General features: G+C 44.0%; 1 protein-coding gene across 3 annotated transcripts in view; it reads right to left on the bottom strand.

The window, feature by feature from the left end:
- The window catches only part of TMTC4 (transmembrane O-mannosyltransferase targeting cadherins 4), a 61,622-nt gene that overhangs the window by 17,074 nt on the left and 20,865 nt on the right, over positions 1-23,683 (bottom strand). For all 3 annotated transcript variants that reach the window (XM_057707332.1, XM_057707333.1, XM_057707335.1), the window contains 6 exons: positions 9,884-9,981; positions 6,981-7,073; positions 6,587-6,751; positions 5,458-5,660; positions 3,825-3,996; positions 3,605-3,736 (listed from right to left, as the gene is read on the bottom strand). In XM_057707332.1, the coding sequence (XP_057563315.1) occupies positions 3,605-3,736; positions 3,825-3,996; positions 5,458-5,660; positions 6,587-6,751; positions 6,981-7,073; positions 9,884-9,981 (863 nt within the window). The remainder of the gene's footprint in view (positions 1-3,604; positions 3,737-3,824; positions 3,997-5,457; positions 5,661-6,586; positions 6,752-6,980; positions 7,074-9,883; positions 9,982-23,683) is intronic.

Genomic DNA, 23,683 nt, shown 5'->3' with positions numbered 1-23,683 from the left:
TTCAAAACCCCCTTTAAGAGCATAACCACATCCTACCTTACCAATCTTAACCCACAGTAATAACACGTCTCACAAATACGAATATTTCTGGAAGGGTATAGAGCACTGCAACATTATTTAAGCACATACGTAACAGAGATTTGTTTTTTAACTGCCAATTTTAAAGCCTATATATCTGTTTTTACTTCATCGGACGAAAGGAATCACAAACAGGGAAATCACAGGGGATGGAAATGTCTCATATTGCGCAGCACATCCTGTATCATTTAAACGTCCTGAACCAAATTATTGTCCATCTGTCGGTATTCGCATCTTTAAGTTACAGCTGAAGATGTAGGAGAAGACTAGCTGATGCTATGGCTGGATGGTGGGTTCTGAAAACCGTGCTCTAAATGGTTTGATTTTGTGTCTGCCTCAGCCCCAGCCTGGAAGTGTTACTTCATCCCCACCCCCCAGTCCCACATACAAAGGAACCCAATCTGGAGACTGCAACCTGAAAGCGAGGACGGACGTGCGCGTGGTCCCCAGAATACAAACACAGCTTCCACGCAGACTTCAACACAGCTCCTGCCTCTCCCGCCCCCGAGCTCCTGCTGCTTTCCTTTGTTATGGGGAAATTCTGTTTTCTCAATAAAAAGCTCAGACAAAGAGGTGAACTGCCCTCTGCAGGAGAGCCGCTGTTCTATTAGACCCGATGCCACAGACCAGGGGCTCAGGGGAGGCAGGAGGGCTGCTCCACAAAATCTGACTGTAGTAAATTCAACGAAACTAGTTAAAAATCCGACAGCCTCCTAGAAGGCAGGCTGTCCATAATTAAGGCCGGTAAACAGGTTTACCCGGAAGCCAGCCTTACCCTAGGGGTGACAAGGAAGGAACTATCTGAATAGAAAACAGCTGCCTAGATAACCCATTGTGAAAACACAAAGCAAACCCCTCCGAAACAGTTTACCTAAAATAGAGTTTAAAGAATGAGTCATTTTTGTTTCCCCGGAATGTAGAGGATTGAAAAAGCTGTTTATCCCTGAACTTTCCCTCCAGCCTTTGTGATTCAGATGTTGGGGCAACTGAACCAGCACAGAAGCCGCAGATAAAACCCACCGTTGCAACCCAACGTGTAAATACAAAGGGAAGGCATCTCTAAGGGAAGGAGGTACATTCAACAGCAGCATGTAAACCGGTTTGTTTCAAATTTCCGGTTAACACTTGAGGTTAAAATTTAAAATGTTTTAAACACATAAAAATCCTATAACCCATCCTGGCTCATCCTTAAGGAAATACCTCATTGTGGTATATGATCCCTTTTATTGTGAAAAGAATTTAGAATTTTATGCCAGGGTTGGTACAAAGTGCCACACACTTTCAAGCTTTGAAAACTAAGAATGGCTGCAAATATAATCAGCTACTTGGTATCTCATCCACAGCAGGAATTTAACTTCTATATGGCTCAATTCAGTCCCTAATATCGAGTTCCTACCACACGCAAAAGGCACTGTGGGTAATTCAAATGCAGACCAGGCACAGCACTGAGTCAAATTTGTAAACCTGGGCTTAATAGAAAGCCAGGTGCCAACTGGTTACTTAATAGTCAATGAATGTAAAGCGGAAATGCATGCAGAAAATGTAACTCCTGTAATGGAGCTGAATGAAACCAGTGTCTTCCTAAATGAGATCTCTTCCCTGAAATCAACCTAGCCACCGCCCCGCCCCCCAAAAGGAAATAAAGATGACTTTATTACAGTTCAATTTATAGTGGAAAGTAAAAAAACAAAACAAAACAAAAGCCACTATCTTGTCTTGGAAAGGCTTATCACTACTGGGTCCATTCTGAAGACGAGGTCTTGTATGGACATCTTAAATTTAAAAGAGAAACTATGCACACAGACATGGGATCGTGTGCATGCCCGTCCGTGCACCCCCCTTGTTTTCTAGCCTATAACATGAAAATCACTCACTGGGGCAGATGTACAGGATCAAACATCACATATGTCCCATTCCCCCTCATTTACTAGGGGAACCTGGGCATAGCATTATACCAGGTCTCTACCTACCACCTGTTACCAACCTAGATAACTTCAGCTCCATCCTTCCATGCCTCAGTTTCTCTCATTTGGAAAATTAAAGAAAATAATAACCTCTCTCTAAAAACCTTCGGGAGAGGATAATGGAGTTTCATGACAGAGCCTCTACAAAGAAATCTGAGTTCTTTCTGGGGAAAAACTACATAAACAGAAGGGGTAATTACTACTATTCAAACAGAAAAGTAAAAATAAAGCACATCTATTAACATTTATGAAATTAAATCACAGGCAATTTATTTTTAGTAGCATAAAATAAATGGCTAGGTCAGCAAATCAAATGAACAATCAAAGTTTGAAGTAATTTACTCTTTTATCTAAGCCTCTTAACCATAAAACATGAACAAGTTTGGTTTTTTTTTAAATCCAAGGAAAAGACAAACAAGGAGTCAGCACCTTTTATACTATCCTTCACTCCCGGGTCACAGTAAGACAACAACTATTCATTAGATTTCTTCATATAATTTTGCCTGAAATCACTGCTTTCTCAAACAGAGAATGTGGAAATAAGACAGAACTCCACTGAGTTTTTACTCCCCCCACCCCCATCACAATTAAGCATCTTAGGAAGCTCCAATTCTGACAACACCAAAAGAGAACTGCACCATGATTTAATACTAATAATGATCTATACTAACAGAGAATCCTTCTAAGCGAACTCCTTGGCCTCCCATTTTGAGCAAGCATCATTCCCTTCTTTTCATTTAATGGGACAACCAAAACTAAAAGGAGGCTATGAAAGCAAACATTTCTGCAGCAGCTACTATGTTCTAAGCATCATGTCAGGGCACTTCAGAGGCCACATTTCATTAAGGCCTCACAACAAACCCAGGAGATAGGCATGGTCCCCCTGTTACAGATAAGGGCATTGAATGTTTAAAACACTTTTGTCCAAAGAGGCACAGCTGGGTAAGTGAAGAGATTGACCTCATCAAGGATACAAGTGAAACAAATTCGTACCAGACAGTGTCAACAAAAACACTGCCCATTTTGAAGCCTATGTATTTATTTTTACCTAATCTGGCAAAAAGAATCCCAAGCTGAGAAGCCACGGGTGATAGAAATGTGTGCTACTGCAAACATACAGCATCCTTTCAACTTCCTGAACCAAACTGCTGTCCACTCATAGGTATTACCATCTTCCAGTTATAGGCTGGAGGAGGTTGGGGCACGTGTTTTGAAAAGTGTGCTCTACATGGTTCGACTGTGGGCCTCCCTCGACCCCAGCCTGGATGTGGCAGTTACCTTCACTCCACCACCTCAACCCGTGACTGGACCAACTGGAATATGAGTAAAAACTTGTTTAGGTAATCTGCTGTTTCACTGACGTTGTCTGGTTTTAATGATTTTTTTTTTTTGAATTGTTTTGGCTGAGCGCAATTTTAATAAATTTTGTCAAAATCATTAAAAAAAAATAAAAGAAAAAGAAAAACCCCAAGTATGTGATCAAGGTCATATGCCGGATTCTGTGTGAAGGTAAATATTCTCCTCACTCAGCTGTCGAACTTAAAACGTGGCAGCCAACATACCTTGGCATTGAGCGGACACACAGACAGGGCGCTTCTGAAAAGCTGTTCCTCACTCCGCCACTCACCGCTGCGAATCACGCATCTCAGTGTGTTTATGAGTAAGATTCCCAGGACAAGAGCGGCAATCAGTTTCTTAAGAAGAGAGGGACGTGGGAAACGTCATTAGTGACATCCGCCCATCGTCTTGGTCAGGAATGGCACTGCCTCTCTGGGCCGATACCTTTTTCTTAGTATGTTTACTGAGGGCTCCAAATCCGAAAGTCAGCAGCATGCAGTAGCCGGCGCTGGGGAGGTACAGGACCCTCTCCGCCACCACGAAGCCCACCCGGAAGAACAGGTTACTTGCGGGAAGAAACGGGATGATGAGAAGTCCCAGGCCCAGCGTGAGAATCCTGGAAGATGACAAGGAATTAGAGCGGCTACCTTTAGGCCTCTCAAGAAAAACGTCCCACTCAACATTAACTTCACGGTGAAAACCACTCCCCTGCTTTTCTCCCGCCAGCAACGGAGAGATGGCATCAGCAGAGAGGGTGTAACCAGGCAGCATTAGGATAAAATAGAAACGTCTTCCTGCGGCACTTAGCGACAAGCATAAGGATAAAACCTACAAGCCACAGAATCCATAGGAATAACGTTAGAATGATTCCTTTGTGAGGCCTTATGGACGCACCTGCTCCCAAATGTACCTCAAACCATGTAGGCGTTGAATAGCTCAGTGGATACTGGTCCCAATTAGACCAATTTAGTCCCCTCCCTCCCACACTTAACAGAAGTAATCCTACTTAACTCGTTTAAATTTTATGAAATCTGAACTAAACTAATACATTTGGGTGCTCCGTCACAAACGTCAGTCAAGTAAAAAGAAAGCTGAGAGCAACGGAACATGTCTGGAAGCAGACAGTCATTCCCAATGGCCCATATGATGTAAGAGGATGAATTCAAGAGCCAGGTCAAACAACAAGGTCCTGCTGTGCAGCACAGGGAACTGTATTCAATATCCGGTGATAAACCAGAACGGAAAAGAATGTGAAAAAGACTATAGACATGTATCACTGAGTCACTCTGCTGCACGGCAGAAATTAAACACAACACTGTTAACTCAACTATACGTCAATGAAATTAAAACAAAAAAAAAAGAAGCCAGGTCAAATTTGGCGGCTCCTTCCCAGACCCTGTGCCTCTAGTATTAGAAAAATCCTGCTGCACGTGTATAGTGAATTGGGACCACGGTCTGTTGCCCTGCAGAATTATGAACCAATTTAAGCTACAGGTAAACTTAAAACTGAATTTATTTTGAGAAATTACTCATCTAATTCCATCAACACATGCTTAAAAGAAGTCACCTTAAATAGTTTTCTTTCTCAAAACACATTTGTTTTTCTCCCAATTATCTTCTCCATGACCTTTTTTTTTGGAGGAGAAAGAATAGTCTCTTTGGGGTGGCAGTTTATTTTGTCCCAAATAACAAGAGAAGGGACCACTGTAGCATCCACTAGGGTTTTCTGAAGGAGAATTGTGAAATAATGGGCACAACACACATCAATTACACTCTCAGTTCTGACCATAAATTACTCTTTACCACCTACGGCGAAAAGGATCTCAAAATGCGCCTTCACGGGGAAAGAGGGAGGGAGAGATACAGCAGTCATCTGTACCCCCTCCCCCAAGTTCAGTCCCCACTAGTTGAAGCCCGCCATGGATTCCAAGTGGACAGAACTCATCCTGGCCATAAATATGTATTTGAAATAAAGATCCTTAGACATTACTTCCACAAAATCGCTAAAACGATCCGTGCTGGATTTAGCAAAATGCTCAACCCAGTGTGCAAGTTAAAATTCAGCTCGCCCTCTTACCTTCTCTTGTGGCTGTCTTCAGAGCACAGGGCTTGGCATATCAGGCCAATTAGGCAGAACCAGAGTGCGGCTAGAGCAATTACCCTCCAGTCCCCGACTGACTTAATGAGGGGGATGCAGCCCATTGACCAATCAAAACACAGCCACCAGGGGCACAGCAGCAGCCAGGCATTCAATGAATAGTAGTAATTATAGTTTATGGCCTGTCAGTCAAAAGAAAAACAAACATTTATTTGATACTGAACTTGGAAAAAAATATATCCCAGCTTCACTTTGGAGGCATTCATAGCTTTCTATCCAAGGAGAGCAGTTGTATAAAATAAGATGTTGCCATATTCTGCACTGGGCACGGGGCTGTAGTTTGCAGTTTATTAAACGCATTGAGATTTTTAATAGATAAAAATACATTAAAGCCACCAGACGCTGCTTTACATTTGTTATATTTCTGGTGACACTACATGCTGATTACTCACCGATGCCCAAAGTCTGTGACCCAGGAAATCTGAGGTCCAGGGGTCGCCCATGTGCCTGACAACATAAGTATAGGGTCCTACGGTCCTCACTTTCTGTCTCCGAAGGCACGGCTAAGATACCCTTGCCTTTAGAAAAAGCAAACCTTTACAAGAAAGTCTGGACACCATTAGACTTTAAAAGAGACCATCAGGGGGTGGTGAGGACAACTTGCTTCCACTGCAGAGGGGCGAGGGTTCAGTCCCTGGTTGGGGAACTAAGATCCCTCACACCGTGTGGCGTGCCCCCCCTCCCCCCCCCCCAAAAAAGATACCACCAATCTGGCTATATTTTATTTTAACCGCGTCGTGTCAATTTCCTTTATAACAAAAGTGATGGAGTTAGGCAACAATTTAAGGAGGCTGGCAAGAAACCACTCCTCTTTAATTTTGTTTAGAAAGGAAATATGAAGAGTTTATACCCTCTTGATGCCCTAATAAAAACCTGCTTTCATCCTAGAACATTCTCGGTGAGAGGAAACACACGTGGAGCTGTTCCACTTATGGGGGCTTTTGTGGGTGTGCTGGGGAGGGAGGTGAGGAGGAGGTGGAGGGAGGGAAGATCTGGGAATCTGGTGGGCAAAGAAGAGGACCCAGTGGAGGACAGACTCGGGACTCACCCTGACCAGCATGCTGTCAGCGAAGGAGGCGGGGTTGTCGACCTCAGTGAAGGCAGGGGGGCCAGTGCCCATGATCTTCCAGCGCACGTAGAGCACCCCTGCTCCCCCCAAGCCCAGGAGAGTCATCCTGAAGAGGAGGCCCCCAGTCCTGAGCACGCCAGGGTTCTGAAAGGACACCACAAGGCCCCTGAGGTCACAGCGTTTTCAAATAAAAGTGTGGCCGCGCCAGGTACAAATGTGCAGCAATTCTGGCTGAACCGCACTGACACCGTGCTTTAAAGGGCTGGCTATTTTAGAATTCAAAGTCGCGAGAAATACTTTGAAAATGACATTTTAAATCAGCTGGTACTTGACATTTTCCATGTCTGGGCTGGAGACAAAAGCAGATACTCACCTCTAATGATTTGCCCTTCTGTAGTACCTTCCGGACCACTTCCAGAACATTTAATCTGCCTATCACCAAGATGTCAAAGACAGCATTCAAACCCTAAGAAAGCAAAGCAAGGAATCAGCGATGGGACAGCCTAACTCTGATTAGGTAGCAATTATGCTTCACAATTTTATTGCTGAATCTAGACAAGGAATGTCCTGGATTAGATCATCGCAGATGACCTCTTCAGCTGTAAAACCAAAACCAAAAAATCCTATTGTTCCTATGAAATTAGCTCATGGTAATGTATTATATTAAATTCATTATCTAGTAAATCCCTGTTAGTGACAGTTTCATAGTCTGCATAGGAGAGTACTATCAGATGCAGGAGAGCTAGACCCTGGGGTTCCCAGGTGAAGTTCTGCAGAGGCCCCTCTTCCGTTTTTTTTCCTTTACTATAAAAGCGTCCCTTAGTTGTAACAGAGCCAACACCTATGCAGTAGTTGTGCCTAAGAAGACAAAGGCAGCCACCAACCTTGAAAACTCAGCCATGTAAGTAATCACACTTCAGGAACCTCAGGTGCTGCCTGGTTTGGGCAAATGCCGTGGAAGAGCGGGAGCAGAACTTATAGTCTCTGGTGGGGCTTCGGAGACCTCCCAGGTTCACATGGCTGGTTGTCCACTAGCCCTCCCTTCCTGCCGGGCACACAGCCAGCCCTGCAGGGAACTGCGGCCACATGACTGAGCTCCAGCCTACAGGAAGTGAGCAGAAGTGATGACGCGCTATTTTGGAGGTCTGGTTATAGAACAGGGCACGCTCCACGCTTGGGATGATGGAGATGTCCAGAATGACACTGGAAGCCACACCCTGAAGATGGCAGAGCCTTGGCCAGCCTGGCCCAGGCTGGTCTGTGTGGCAGACAGCCACTGCTGCCCACGACTTTTAGGGGGATGACAAATAACTTCAATTATGTGATGCCACTGGCCCCTGGCAGTGTGATACTGCAGCTCCACCCATGCTAACAGCTTCCAGTAGCAACACGATAGGTCCTTTCTAGCAGGTGACAGCTGCTCTTGAAGGGCTGACACCTATGATTACAGGCTGAAGGTTCATCTGGCCTTGGACTCTACTCTCTACCCTGCAGTGGACTTTCTACAAATGTGGCTGCTGCAGGCAACGTCATGTAGCCAAACTCCCTGCCGGAACCAGGTAAAGTGGTCAGAATATACACCGCGTAGATGGTTCCAGCTGCCCCTCGATGACGTGGGTCTTTTTAATATGAGGCTTTGTGGCAAAGAAGATCCTAAATCATCAGAAGCCAGTGGTAATTTGTGGTTTTCAGAGCAAGGGTGACATCCCTACTTAACCCTCTCCCATAAATGCTGGGAGCCATTTAATTACCCAATACACGGGCCAGTGCTGGGTTAATCATTTCACAGAATCCTAATCTTATCCACCCATGCGATGCATGATTTTAGTGGGTCACAGAGGACCATTTCTGCCTGGGTGTGAACCATTTTCTAGAAGGCAGAAGCTCCCTGTTGAGCTGCACTGTCTTCTTACACCATTTGTCTTTCTGCCTGTGAACTACAGGACAGTCACCCGGGGCTGATGGGGTCATGCCATCAAGAGGACTGAGCCAAACTGTTTGGCTCTCCCTCCTTCTTCCCATTTAAATTCATCATGTCCATATTCTAGTCAGATTTTCTGAAAACTGCTCGATTTCACCATATCTTTATTCATGTAAATTAAACCTAATTTTTTAGTGCTTCTTGAACATTCATGGACGTAGGAGTCACCTGGGGGCCTTGTTCAATGGAGATTCCGATTCGGCAGGCCTGGGGTGGGGTCCGAGATCATGAATTTCTAATAAGCTCCCAGATGGTGCGGTTGCTACTGGCCCCCAAAACCACACTTTGAAACAACAAGGGTTTAGGGGAGTGGGTCTCACAGGATGATTCTGTTCACCCCCCCACCCCCCCATCAGGGGGCTTGGCAATGTCTGGAGACATTTTAGATTGTCACAACTGAGGGAGGGGGTGTGCTTCTGGCATCTAGCAGGTAGAGACCAGGGACGCTGATAAACATCCTACGATGCACAGGACACGCCCCCGAGAAAGAATGATTCGGCCCCAAATGCCAATGATGCCAAGGGTGAAAAACACTGGTTTAGAGCAAACGTTTAAAAAATAACTCGTGAACTTCAACTATCTTTGCACCGTAATTGTTCCTATACCATTTCCTAGCTAGCTAAGAGTAATCTTCTAGACCAAGCCCAATAAAACCACTGACATTTGCCTCGGCTGGTGTCAAACCCCAAAGAGCTCAGACTGAAATTTCTTTTCCCATGGGTTCCTATACAGACACACACACCTCACCTCTCTGTTTCCCAATTCTCTACATCCATTCACATCCCTAAGGTCTGTTTCCCTCTAATAACGTAAGGCAGGAAATTGGCTAGAATGCAGAAAAAGGAAAGTGCATTTCAATGCCTCTCTCTTTTTGGGGCTTCAACTTAGATCAGACACAGGAGGTGCACACCTGTTCTCTCCAGAGCCCTCTCCTCTCTGACATTTCCGGGCAAAACTGGGTATAACATGACACACATCAATGCATGTTTAATCAGGACCAGCAGCAGTGGTGGGGTCAGAACACTGCTGTATTTAGCACTGCCGAAAGATGAGGGCATCCCAGAAAAGCCACAGCACTGTTTTTCTCTCTTTTCCCCAGGACCCCTGCAAGGGGGCTAATCATCGCTTTTCAAGAACGGTCCCCTCTCCGCGTCCATAGGTTCTAATGAGAGTCAATCAAAACAGTCGATTCCCAGGAGCATGACAGCACAGGTAAGTGGTCCAGAAAGGTCTAGAACCGTAGGCCGGCAATGGGGTGCAGCAGAGGAGGTCATCGACGGCGCCTGGGGTCTTACCAGCACAGTGATCCCTTGCTCTTTGCACAGCATGGCCACCGCTCCCAGAAGGATACTCAGCAACACCCAGAACGTGGAATGTGTCCCCTCCTTGTTAGCTGCCAGTTAGGAGAAATGACAAACACAAAAGTCAGGCAACATAGCTCCATCTTGTTAACACCTGGAACTAAAATTCCAAGCATGCACCTTCAATAGCCACAATTTAAAAACAGAGTTTGGTCTTCAGACAGCATTCCTTTGTGGGCGAGTGTGTGAGACCTGCATTTTTGGTTAGACAGCACCCTCTACGTGGCACATGATCCCCTAATCATGGGTACCCCAGCAGGTGCCCAGAGCCTTTGGAAGGCACTGTAATGCAGCCCTGGCCACAGAGACATCTTCAAGGCAGCGTTCCCAGGGGGCTAGGTCCTTCTTCCCACCCTGCCGATCACCCAGCAGGCCATCTGACAGGTTGTGCCGAGAATACCCACTTGGTGTGTGTGCACTGCATCTGGTGGCACAGGACTCAGTGGTCGCTGCTGCTGTCACAACAGGGGGTGGGGGGAACGCCTGATCTGCTCTGAGAATCTCAACAACGCCCAGCGTCGGAGTCCAGCGCCGCTCTGAGAGTGTCTCTGGGTGGAGTCTGGGCTGAGGTGAGCCCCTGGTGGCTTAGGAACGCCCGCTCTGCCCCCAGAGTGGAACAGCTCTGAAGGATGCAGGATGCAGGACCACTGAGCCCACCTGCACGGACACTCAAGCATCAATGGGAGGCCAAAGCATCACTAGAAATGTGGCCGCTGTAGGAAGCAGCCTGGGTGCGGCTGAGTCCCAGTAATAACCGATGGTCCCTAAGTGGCCTTCTGAGGAGGGAGGGTCTGCTATCCACCGGTGGGTGGGTGGTGGATGCAATTCGGGGGCCAGAGCTGAACTGCTCAGGAGAGGAAAGGGCACATGTGATGCTCCTCTCTGTTTCTTTGCGATGCCCTCACCTCCTCATCAAGGTAGACGGTGAACAAACATTTAAGAAAGACCTAAGTTTTGTACCCCTATGTTCATAGCAGTACTATTCACAATAGCCAAGACATGGAAACAACCTAATTGTCCATCGACAGATGAATGGAAAAAGAAGATGTGGTACATATATATACAATGGCATATTACTCAGCCATAAAAAAAAGAACGAAATAATGCCATCTGCAGCAACATGGATGGACCCAGAGATGATCATACTAGTGAAGTCAGTCAGACAGAGAAAGACAAACACCATACGACATGACCTATATATGGAATCTAAAATATGACACAAAACCAATCTATGAAACAGAAACAATCATGGATATAGAGAACAGACTGGTGGTTGCCAAGGGAGAGGGATGGAGTGGGAGGTTGGATTAGCAGATGCAAGCTTTTACATATAGGACGGAAAAACAACAAGTTCCTACTAATACAGCATAGGTAACTATATTCAATATCCTGTGATAAACCAGAATGGAAAAGAATATTAAAAAAAAAAGTGTATATATATATGTATAACTGAATCACTTTGCTGTACAGCAGAAATTAACACAACATTGTAAATCAACTATACTTCAATTAAAAATATTAATCAAAAATAAAATAAAAATTAAAAAGACCCCTGAGTTTGAGGCGGGGCAAAGTGAACCTGCTTAGAGGGGCTGCCCATCAATCTTGGGTCACCTCTGCTTAAAACCGGAACTCCTGGTCGAAATTCCAGCTCTGCTATTTACCATGTGACCTTGAGCAAGTTACTTTTACTAACCGTCTCAGTGACGTCATCAATAAAATGGGGGCAACATTACCTATATATCCCCTACTTGAGAGAAAACATCTATAGAAATACCTGGCCATGTGTGTTAAAAGTGAGATAAACATGCTTGTAAATGCAAAACACATCTCTGGAGAACACACAGGAAACCAACCACAGTAGTTTCTAAACAGTTTTAAGAAAAAAAATTTGGGTTGGAGAGGGAGGAAGCCTTCCTTTTCACTGGATAACCTTTCTTTCTATCTGCCTATATTTTTGGCTGTGTAGGGTCTTAGTTGCGGCACGCAGGATCTTCACTGTGGCATGCGGGCTCTTTGCTGTGGCACATGGGCTTCTCTCTAGCCGTGGTGTGCGGGATTTCCTCTCTAGTTGCGGCACGAAGGCTTCACTGCCCCGTGGCATGTGGGATCTTAGTTCCCTGACCAGGGAGGGAAGCGGCATCCCCTACATTGCAAGGCCGATTCTTTACCCCTGGACCACCAGAGAAGTCCCTGGATAACCTTTCATACCGTCTAACTTTTCTTAACTATGTGCATGTATTAAAAGCCATACTAAAAACTAAATGTTAAAAAAAAAAATCACTTGGTATAGTGCTGGGACCACAGAAAGCATTCAATGTTTGTTGCACACGAATCAGCAAAACCACCCCAGGTTCAAGGGGAAGGGTCTCCAATGGGGCCCTGATGCAGTAGCCAAAGGGTTGGCTGATCCGTCACCTTGACACCAAAATGTGACAAGCTCGTTATGCAGTGAAAAGATATACCTTGGTCCTCATTAAGCTGCTTGAGCAAGAAACCAACAATTAAGGTGTGTGTGTATACGTGTGTGCGTGTGTGTGAGAGAGAGAGATGCAGGTCCTGAATGAACACGTAAGAATCATCAGCAAAGCCCCAGGATGAAAGTCCTGGGCTCCCTGCCTGGAACAGCCATGGGGTCTGGGGTGGGAAGTGCCACTAGCCTCGAACTTTCTACGTGTGGGTGGAGACTCCTCTCAAAATATCGAGGGTCTGCACCCAGCCGAGCCCTGTGGACTCTCAACAAACTGAGCAGGACTGATCCCCACGCTGCACAGGGCCCAGTTGGCTGGCGGAGAGAATGTCCTCAGTCACAAACAGGCCACAGTGGGTGGGCGGATTGGGAAGTCAAGCAAAAGGACACACAGGCCAACATTTCCTGACACTTTCAGCTTTTCATGGGAATCTCCGGATATGAAATTTCCAGGTTTAACATACAAACAGGCAGAATTGATAGAATATAGAAAAGTTTTATTTGGCTGTATAGTTGAGGCACCTGAAGAAGGCTTTTCACCAGGCCAACTGATCAATAAACACTAAAGCCTCAGTGATTTTGTTTCCACTTCCCATAAAATACAACGGACACTCTTGTTTAAGCCTTTCCGAGCCTTCCTGCTGCCGATACCATAAAGGGGTCCCAATGCTGAGAACGGCATTTAAGGCCTTGCTGAAGGGCGACACAGCCTCTCCAGGTTCCCTGGGTCTATATTCCGGGCACACAGGCCAACCTGCTCTCACTGGGCTTTGTGCATTCCCTTCTCTTAGGCTAGAATGTCCCCGGCAGAATCCTGCCGTCTTATTCAGCTGTCAAAGGTCACTTAGGCTGTGCAACCCACCCCCTACTCCTGCACAGCCTTCCTTCCTGATTCACTTGTTTTATTCACAGTTAGAACAACAGCAAATGGTCCTACTGTGTGCACGCCTGACTGCCCAAGAGCAGTCTGTCTCACACACCTCGGTGCCCCTAACTAGATTAAGTTAGACTCTGCAGTAGCACCTAAACTCCCCTCAGCACAATCTTTCACTACGTCCTTCTCACACTTTCTTACAAATGCTTGATTTTCTATATTTTCCCCAGATGGGGTTTCTTACCCTCGGCACTGCTGACATTTGGATGGGTCAATTCTTTGCATTGTAGGATGTTCAGAGCCTCCCTTGTTTCTACCCATGAGATGCCAACAGCACTCCCGGCCATCAGTGGTGATGGCCAAAAACGTCATACTGTGCCAGATGTCCTGGGGGGTGGCAGGGCATCACGTCCAGTTGAGACCATTGCATGTAATCAGTAGCACTCGCAGCGTCTGGTCCATGGACCAGCCCTTGGATCTTGTAAGAAAGGCAGACTCTCAGGCCCCACCCAGAACCTCAGACTCAGAAACTTGAGGGTGGAGCCCAGTCGTAAGCCTCTGAACATCCCTCCAGGTGATTCTGATGCTAAAGGTCGAGGAGCATCACCCTAGATGGGAAGTTTGCTTATAGCTGCATCCTGGGTACCAGGCCTGGCTCGCTGGAGCCACTTCTCCAAGCTCCAGAATCCGCAGCACCTGATTATCTACTGGAAGGGGCAAGGAAGTGACAAATCACAGAACCACAATGTAGGTATAGCCAAAGCACTCTTGGAGGTTGCGCCTACGACCTCCCTTGCAGTGATGGAAAGGCCGGAATCCCTTCTAAGACGCTTCCAGCAGGGGGCCACGTGCCCTTGCCTTCAGAAACTTCAGTGATGGGTGTCACATTCCATGACAGCCCATTTTGGTTTTAACTTTGGGTTGTTTAATACGCTTTCTTAGAGTGAACCCACATCTGCCTCCCCCCTGCCTCCCACTGCCCTAGAGCAGTGTCTCTCCAATAGCCCATGTGACACAGTGCCTGGAAGCCAAGTTCTCTTTACTGAAAACCACTGTATATTGGAATATTTAGTTCCATCAAGCAAACTAAGGATAATTTCACATGTAGAAATTAATTACATTATATATGTAATACCAAGAGAAGACAATTATGAGCCACAACAAAGCCCTGTTACATTAGACATGATTGCATTGCAGTGTTTATATATTTATTGGAATTTATTTTTTATATATTTTTATTTTTTATCTTTTTTGGCCCCACCCCTCGGCATATGGGATCTAAGTTCCCCGACCAGGGATCAAATCCACGCTCCCTGCATTGCAAGCGTGGAGTCTTAACCACTGGACCGCCAGGGAAGTCCAAGGAATTTATTATTTTCTTTGGATATTTGCTAGCAATCATTAGCGGACAAGTGTTCATAGACGCCAAGGCTTTAAAAACAAAAAAACACACGACCAAAATAACCCTAAAGCTAACGTGTCAGTTCATTCCTTTTAGGATATGATTTCGAGAAAGGCCTCACCAGTTTTAGCAGGTCAGCACAAGGGTCACACTCACAAGGCACCACGCAGAGCATGGGGAAGCCCATGCCTGGTGACATACGACAGTGATGGATGTAGGATGACACCATAAGGCTTGTCCCCTCCATCTCGGTGTACATGTGTTTAGCCATTCCTCCTGTAACACATCGTCCCGAGCCTGCGTCCAACCACTTCCAGGATTTTCCCATGTCAGCGGTTTACATGCAAATAGACACCTTTAATTATAAAAGAACCCATTAATTACCATGGAGTCTCTTCCACTGGATAAAAGACACCCCTCACCCTGGCTCTGGTGTGCCTACCAGCCCCACACCTCCAGGCCCAGCATGGGAGGTGGTGTTGTAGGCCATTTGTTTTCACGTCTACTAAGCATTAGGTTCAGTAGTTCACGAGAAACCAAGCAGAGGGACTCTCCTGGTGGTCCAGTGGTGAGAACTCTGAGCTTCCATGCGGGAGGCACAGGTTCTATCCCTGGTCGGGGAATTAAGGTTCTGCAAGCCGCACGGCCCAGCCAAAAACAAAACAAAAAACAAATGGACCTCTCCCCTCCTCGCCTCTTTACCTGGATTGATTTTTTTAAGTTTCTACTCCCACAATTTGTCTTCACATCTCTTAACGAAACGTAATATGATTTCCCAATGTAATGTTCCCTGTTTTTAACATTAAAAGCAAGTCCCTTGGTTATTTTACACTTTTCCTAGGAAAACTGAATTAGCTTGTGTTTTACTTGACTATAACATGGATTAATCTCTCCCCCATGGACCAGTGGTTTTGGATAGGGAAAAAAAATCCCAGTTCCTCCATTAAAACACCCAAAGGACTGCTCTTGAAAGCACTCCATTAATGCAACGTTAAATTACTACAGGCCTGTGAAAGTGATGGGTTCACGTTCTACTTGTCTGGAATTTAAAATGGATTTCTTCTTAGATGGCTAAATCAGAGATTCCATCAAATACAGAAAAAGAACATAAAAAACACAACCTTCGGGTTCATAGCCTTCTCGCTAATCTCACCCCATAATTTCACCACACTTCTCAAACCCCAAATTTCTGTCAGGGACTCAGATCCCCTCCACCCCGCAAACCTTCATCACCGTTCTTCTGGGAGAGTCTCACTCTTTAATTTTCTCTTATATTTCTGATTTTTGTTCAAACATGTCCAGGATGGAAACATGGGAAAGATGAAGACACTGATTCTTTGCTGAAGAAGTTTCCTCAGTTTTGGTGATTATTAACTGGGAGTGTCCCTTCTCAACTGTGGCAATTTCAGGGGTCAGCTGTAAACCCAGTGATGGCTTCACATTCAGAAAACCAAATTCTAGACCGCCACTGTCCGAGAGGAGGCACGGCGGTTAGCAAGCACCTGAAATTCACCTCATAGCTACTGAGATGTGCTGGAAGGGTCAAACACGCACCTGATTTTGAAGACATCACGTGAAAGAAAAAATGTCAAACGTTTCATCATTTGTATACTGATTACATGTTGAAATTATAATTTTTTTGATATATTGGGCTAAAAATGTATTGTTAAAATTCACCTAACCTGTTTCTTTTTTATAATGTGGCCCCTAGAAATTTTGTGATGACCTGACTGGCTCACGTTGTAGTTCCCACTGCACAGCACTGTCTACACCACGTGCTGAGACCTAGCTCACATATGAAATGATCTGCACGGCTATGTCTGTATTCCAAGTCTACCTTTGAAAAACTTGGAAAATATGGAATGAGTTGCCTATTTAAATCTAATTCTTTCTCCCCCAATCCCCAGCAGATTAGCCCTTGATATGTTATCAGGAGCCATAAAACTAAGCAGGCACACAACACTTCAGTTTTCCCACAATCCTAACTGGAAAGCTGAGCGTAACTAACACAGTCGACTCTTGAACTGGAGAGTTAGGGCCCGACACCCAACTTCATGGTCAGCCCCCCATGTTCCTCCCTATTCGCGGTTCTACATCCGTGGATTTAACCAGCTTCCAGTCCTGTAGTACTGAAGTGCGTACTGAAAAAAATCCGCCTCTAAGTGCACCTGCACAGTTCAGACCTGTGCTGCTCAAGGGTTAACTGTATTTTTAAACTATTTCATATAAAGCACAGGGGTCCGCTTTACAAATGTGTCATATGCAGGTGTATAATGAATCAAGGCCAACCTACGCAGCATTGATAAAGTGCTTTTCTAGTACAGGGGCAATCAAGACCTTATAAAAAGTAACCAACGGAGAAAGTGGTCCTGAGTCTGGGGACAGCCCAGCCTAGCAGACTTATGGCAATAAGACCTCTAGCACTGTTTTACTCATGTAATTCCCCAAAGTAAGATTTTCTTTGAGTATTAATTTGCCAAGGTTGACTAATGCTAATAATTACCCATATATACAGCATAATCTAGATAAATCTGGACTTGTGTTTTCATATGTTTTTACTTAGTAACTAATGCAAGCTATTCTTTTATTCCCAACTTTGAGCTTTTTTCTTTGGCCACACTGAGTCTTATGTAGGATCTTAGTTCCCCAACCAGGGATCGAACCAGTGCCCTCCGCAGCTGAAGCGCAGAGTCCTAACCACTGCACCACCAGGGAATTCCCCAACTTTGAGCATTTTAATACCTGAAAGAGGTAACAATAGCCTACTTTGCATACAGTTGGCACTCAATAAATATTTGTTGCATCAATAGTTTCATTTATTTCCACATCTATTAGAAGCCTTATTATATTACTATATTTTGAAGGCAATTATGAGATGTAATTTAATACCCAAAAGCTAGTAATTTGTTAATGTGAACAAAGCCAGAAGTCTTCCCACTTTTAGTTTAGTCTTTGAACCTCCTCACAATGGAAGACTCTCCAACATGGAAGAGACTCTTTTTTAAAATAAATTGTTTTTTAAAAATTATATAAGTAATGTTAAAAAGGCATTGGAGAAACTGATTATTTTAGTTTTAATGTTAGAATTAAATGTTAAAAACAGTAAAAATAAATCCAGAGAGGCAGATATCGCCTCCAGTGCAGTTGCATTTATGACCATTTTTATTCAAAAAAGTCTTCCCCAAATAGGGAATTCTAAGTGGTGCACAGCTCCGTGTAAGCATCTCAGGCTCAGACAGAGGTCTCCACCTCATCACCATCCAGTCTGCTAAATTTTAAGCACCAATGACCCAGGAGAGGAAAATTTTTTAAAAACTCGAAAAAGCTATTCTCATACCATGCGACATCTCTCATCACTTAAGAAGACAACTTGCTCTAGGGTAATTGTGCAGCATTCACAAACATCAACACTTTATAATCCAGAACTTAATAAAGACTGGCTTAGAAAATGTTTTCCTTGTTTCAGTATATGTCTCTCTTATGTTAGATAATCTAATCGCTTAGGTAAACGGAGGCAAAGGCTAACGGACCGTGGGGGAAGAAGCACGGGGCGGGGAAGATAAAAAACCCAAATGCACTAACAGAAAGACACCTGCCAGTGCCAACACCCACAAGTGCCAACAGATGTGATCAGTTTAATGAAGCACTGCGCCTCGGATCTGGCACCACTTTCCAGCGAGAAGCTCTTCTTTCAGAAAAAGCATCACATTATAGGAGCTACCCTCTTCACCACTCGATGCCTGGCATCTCTGCCGCCTTGAAGTTGGCACATCGTGGTGTGTGCGTGGGAATCACTCCACCCTGACAGGTGGCCCCAACTCCCTCTGCCAGAGCGACACAATGAGCATCAGATCCTCGTTCCAAAAGTGGGAGCCAAACAAGCGGTGCTTCCACCCGGAGAATGAGGGAAGCCAGACACTGCCGTCCTGAAATACGGGACTGCTTGGGGGAGAATCGAGCAATGTACGAACCACAGGAAGGTGAAAGAAAAGAGAACACACGTGAATACCAACGTCACAATGCAGATGGCAACGACCCCAAATCTAAAAAACAAGTGTCCTAGACTCTGTGAGTTACACAATTGCCCGAATTTCTGTTAAGCCGTGCGATTCTAAGTCAAAGAAAAACACGTCCTGAATCAGAGTGGAAAACAGGAGGAAATAAGATCCCAAGAGTCAAGAGTTATCCTGTTTTAGCTGCCTGAACTATGGTAAGGAGAATGATACAGCAAATAAAGTTTAAGAACTTAGAACAGAGATTTGAGATCTCGTCTTTCGTCATAGTTTAGAATTTAAAATGGTTATTCCAGGTATGTAGAAAATTCCTTCCCCTCTTGAAAAGATTCTCTTCTCCTCACTGTAAATGAGACTAATGAAATTTCTCTTCTTCATCCTAATTTCTATGAAACAATATGTAAGGTATTAGTTTCTAAGAGAAATTGTCTTGGCTATTCTATCAAGTTTAGCGTACAGAGAGATGACCTGTTTCCTCTCCAAAATACTAGGCTTTAAGAGAGAGAAATATTGGTAGGATGTTTCATTTTTGTATTGGGTGTTCAGAAATAACAAGCACATCATCAACTTCATCTGACAGTGTCTTTCTTTTTCTTTTTTTTTAAGAATTATCCTTTCTTTGTAAGGATATTTTCTTTTTTTAAAAAAAGACTTCTAAAAGATCTTGCTTGGAGGTATTCTATGCAAGCACACACACACACACACACACACACACACACACACACACACACACACACACAAGGCAGACAGAAATGTTACATGAAATTTTTTTTTCACTCTCTAAAAATGCCAGGATTCCAGAGGTTAGCACAGAATTGCTTGTTAATAAACTCAGGCAGTTAAAAATTGTCCAGAGCTTTATAATACAGACATTGCATCTATAAAGAAAGCTAATGAGGTTATCAAAAAGAAATGTATCCTCTGAAAGAGCTTTCTAACTAGTTAAATCATTAATTTCAGAGCACTCAATTTTTTGTTCCCTTATAAAAAATATTAAATCTGTTTCTCTATAAAAACCCCTTCTTAAACTTCAAGTTTATGAGTAGACAATTGCTAGACCTTTCTTGAATTTATGTCCAGATCCAAAAAGAACAAAGACCAAGTCACTTTAAACATAAGTTTAAACAATAAACAGCATTTACTATTATTTGTATCCAATAAGTACGGGACTGAACTTCTACCACAAAAGAGCTTTGATTCTCAGCCGCACACTTACAAACATGTGGGCCACGTGAGTAGTGGGGGCAAGGACTCACTGCTGCCACGACGTCCCGTGGCTTTTTTTACCCTCCACCTTGATGAGACGGGGAAAAGAAAGACGTGGGACTATTTCTCAAGGTATCTCAAAGCCCAAATGAAAATATATACCCCTGAATGTCCATTAGTATCAAGGGCTCTGCTCTGCTGCACTGGAGGAAATTTAATAGAGTAGATAAAAGAAATCAGCATTTTAATACAGAACCACTATACGATCCAGCAATTCCACTTCTGGGTATTTACCTGAAGGAAACGAAATCACTACCTTGAAACGATATCTGCACTCCCATGTTCATTGTAGCATTATTTACAACAGCCAAGACACCAAAACAATGTGTCTATCGACAGATGAATAAAGAAAATATGTACACACACACACTCACACAATGGAATATTACTCAGCCATAAGAAGAAGGACATCTTGCCATTTGTGACAACATGGATAGACCTTGAGGGCATTATTCTACATGAAATAAGTTTAATAAAAAAAAGACAAATACTGTGTGACCTCACTTACATGTGGAATCTTAAAAAACACAAAAAAACACAAAACTGAACTCACAGATACAGAGAAGATACTAGGGGGAGGAGTGAAATGGGTCAAGTGGTCAAAAGGTACAAGCTTCCAGTTATAAGAGAAGTAATAAGTTCTGGAGATGTAATGTACAGCATGGTGGCTAAAGTTAACAATACTCTACTGTGCATAGGAAAGATGCTAAGAGAGTAGATCTTAAAAGTTTTCATTAGAAAACAAAAAATTTTGTAACTGTGTGGTGATGGATGTTAACTAGACGGTGGTGATCATTTCACAATATGTACATATACCAAATCATTATATTGTACACCTAAAACTAATGTAATGTTATGTGTCAATTATATCTCAGTTAAAAAAAATAATAAAATGCACATTCCAGGGCAAACAAGAAATCAGCAGTCCCAAGGCCACAGTCATTAATTCTGCATAAATACATCAGGAAAGAAGGGGATACTTATCGAGTGCCTTCTCTGGGCACAGGGAGGAAAAGTGAACAGGGAGAATGGAGAACCAATGCCTTCCTCTCCTTGAGCACTCTGAATAATGGAAGCTTCCTTTCAATCAAAATACACTGACCTCTAAGCCTTCAAGGGCAAGTGCTGTCTTTCTAGTTTGTGTATCCCCAAGGCTGACACAGGGTCCGGTTCAAGGATGCCCTTAATGTTTGATAAATCATTGGTGAAAGAATGAATGACCAAAAGTGACAAGCCTGTATGCGATTTTAGAACAGAATCAGAAACAGTGTCTTATCATGAATGGGTAGGGTTCTTGCTGCTTCTTCTCTGTGAAGGTATTATTAGTTTTGAAGCCCTTGATCACCTTAAAAAAAGATTCTCAGCCACCACATTTATGAAGTTGAACATTAACATATGATGCTTAAGAATTATTCCAGAGAGTTGTCCTCTATAAAAGAAGCAGTCTCTGTTCTTAGCCTGTTGAAAAAGGAGGACCGAAAATCTGAGACACAGAAGAGTTGCTGAAAACATAGTGACTGTTGACAGAGACCGGGAAAGGTGCCATGGGACTTCAGTGCTGGTTCTGGGGTATTGAGACAAAGGGGGATTGGGGATTTGGGAGTTGGGTAGCGGGGGGGAGAGAAAGAGGGGAGGGAGGAGGCTGGCAGATGGAGGGGCTGTTCGGTGCCAAGCAGAGCAAGGCGGGCAGGGCTGAGCATCGGGTCCCAGTGTCCTGCCCTGTTGTCCTGAGGTTACAGGGCACAGGACCTTGTTGGGAGGGGTCGGAGAAGTTCTCAAGACATGGGCCACAGGGCCTTCCCCAAGCCAGCTAGTAACTAAGTGTAAGTCTCTCTCTCTCAAGAATCCAGGTCCCTGTGCTCCTCCAGACCAGCAATGAACTTGGGAGGCAGAAGTCAACTGTTCCCTTGATAGTGTGTGATGTGAAACAGGGAGTGAGCACTAGAAATAGCAGTGAAAAGCAACTCAGATGCGGAGAGTGCAGCTGAGGGAGGGCTGTGCTCCACCAACGATTTTAAACTCCCAAGAAAAACGATTATGATCCGTAACTCAAAGCCTGCGTGGGCTGGTGCACACAGTCAGAGCACAGAGGGGACACAAAAGTCCACGGCCAATAATAACTTTCCGGGTCCCGACACAGAGGCCTGGCTGTGTGCAGAGGTAACCTTCTGCAGCTTTGCATTTTCCAAAGACTAAATAAGCTGCGGGTGGCTGCAAAGGGTGGTACCAGCCTGGAGGACGGGTCTGTAGATTCCATTTTAATCTCTCCTTTTGATTCAAGTGCACAGGGAAACAGATCCCGGGAAGGTGGGGCAGCCTGTAAACAAGAGGTGACCGGAAAGGCTTCTTCAAAGGCTTCCTAATCAATCTTTTTGTCCTCTTACTGTTCTAAGTAACTCAACCAAATGCAAATCTATTCATATCCTTAAAGGCTTTCCACAGATGCCACACCTACGACTGCCATCGGTGTGCAAACATTAAACATTTCCCTTAGAGGACTGGGACGGGGAAGGGGGGCGGAGTCCAGCGAGGGAGGGAATATGGGGATGTGTGTATAAATACAGATGATTGAACTTGATGTACCTCAAAAATAAATAAATAAATAAAATAAGAAAGAAAGAAACAAACAAACAAAACCAAAACATTTCCAGGTGAGCTTTCCGGAAAACATTTACGTACTCAACATTAAAGGCCTATTACAATCTCTTTACAAAATCTCTTTCCAATTTTAAAGTAAACATACTATAAATGTTAAAAGAATGCTACTAGGCCAAAAAAGAAAGGTTACATTGCTACTAAGAGTTAATATACTGTAGTTCCATTAGTACTAAAATATACTTCAACAATTTCTCATGATTCAAAGTATTAATTGACAAAACATCATATATTAAGCACTTTTACCTTTGGTATTAGTTTCCAAAGGCCTGATTTTAAAAATCTATCTTCTGGGGACTTCCCTGTAGGTACAGTGGTTAAGAATCCGCCTGCCTATGTAGGGGACACGGGTTTGAGCCCTGGTCCGGGAGGATCCCACACGCCACAGAGCAACTAAGCCTATGCGCCACAACGCACCTAGAGCCCATGCTCCGCAACTACTGAAGCCCACGCACCTAGAGCCCATGCTCTGCAACAAGAGAAGCCACTGCCATGAGAAGCCCATGCACTGCAACGAAGAGTAGCCCCCGCTTGCTACAACTAGAGAAAGCCCGTGCACAGCAACGAAGACCCAACGCAGCCATAAATAAATAAATAAATAAATAAATAAATAAATAAATAAATAATAAATACATCTTAAAAACAAAAAATCTATCTTTTGTGTGGATGGCTCTTGGAAATAATTTTATAATTTACAAATGATACATAGATCAGAATATGTACATCTGTGAACTGGAACACAGAAAAGGTTAGTAAAAGGGACCAGAGAAAGAATATGAAATGTCTGTAGGTTTTCACCATCCTGTGAGAACGCTCCAATAAAGGAGGCTAATAAATGTATCAGTTCACTTGCTAGAAGAATTTTTAGTCTCCTGATAATTTTTCCATGATTTCACAAGAGCAATATTTACAAGCTGTGAGAAGTTTTATTACATCTCCTAAATGATGTGTCCGAATGTTGAATCTATCACCATTTAGCACTTTCTTCAAAAAGCACTTTTGATGTCTTTGAAATCCATTCAGAATAGGGATAGTTACTTTAAGAAAGGATATG

This window comes from Hippopotamus amphibius, chromosome 14, assembly GCF_030028045.1.
Source record: "Hippopotamus amphibius kiboko isolate mHipAmp2 chromosome 14, mHipAmp2.hap2, whole genome shotgun sequence".
Classification (NCBI taxonomy): Eukaryota; Metazoa; Chordata; class Mammalia; order Artiodactyla; family Hippopotamidae; genus Hippopotamus; species Hippopotamus amphibius.
The sequence above is the reverse complement of the archived record's forward strand: the minus strand, read 5'-3'. Positions and strand labels throughout refer to the sequence as shown.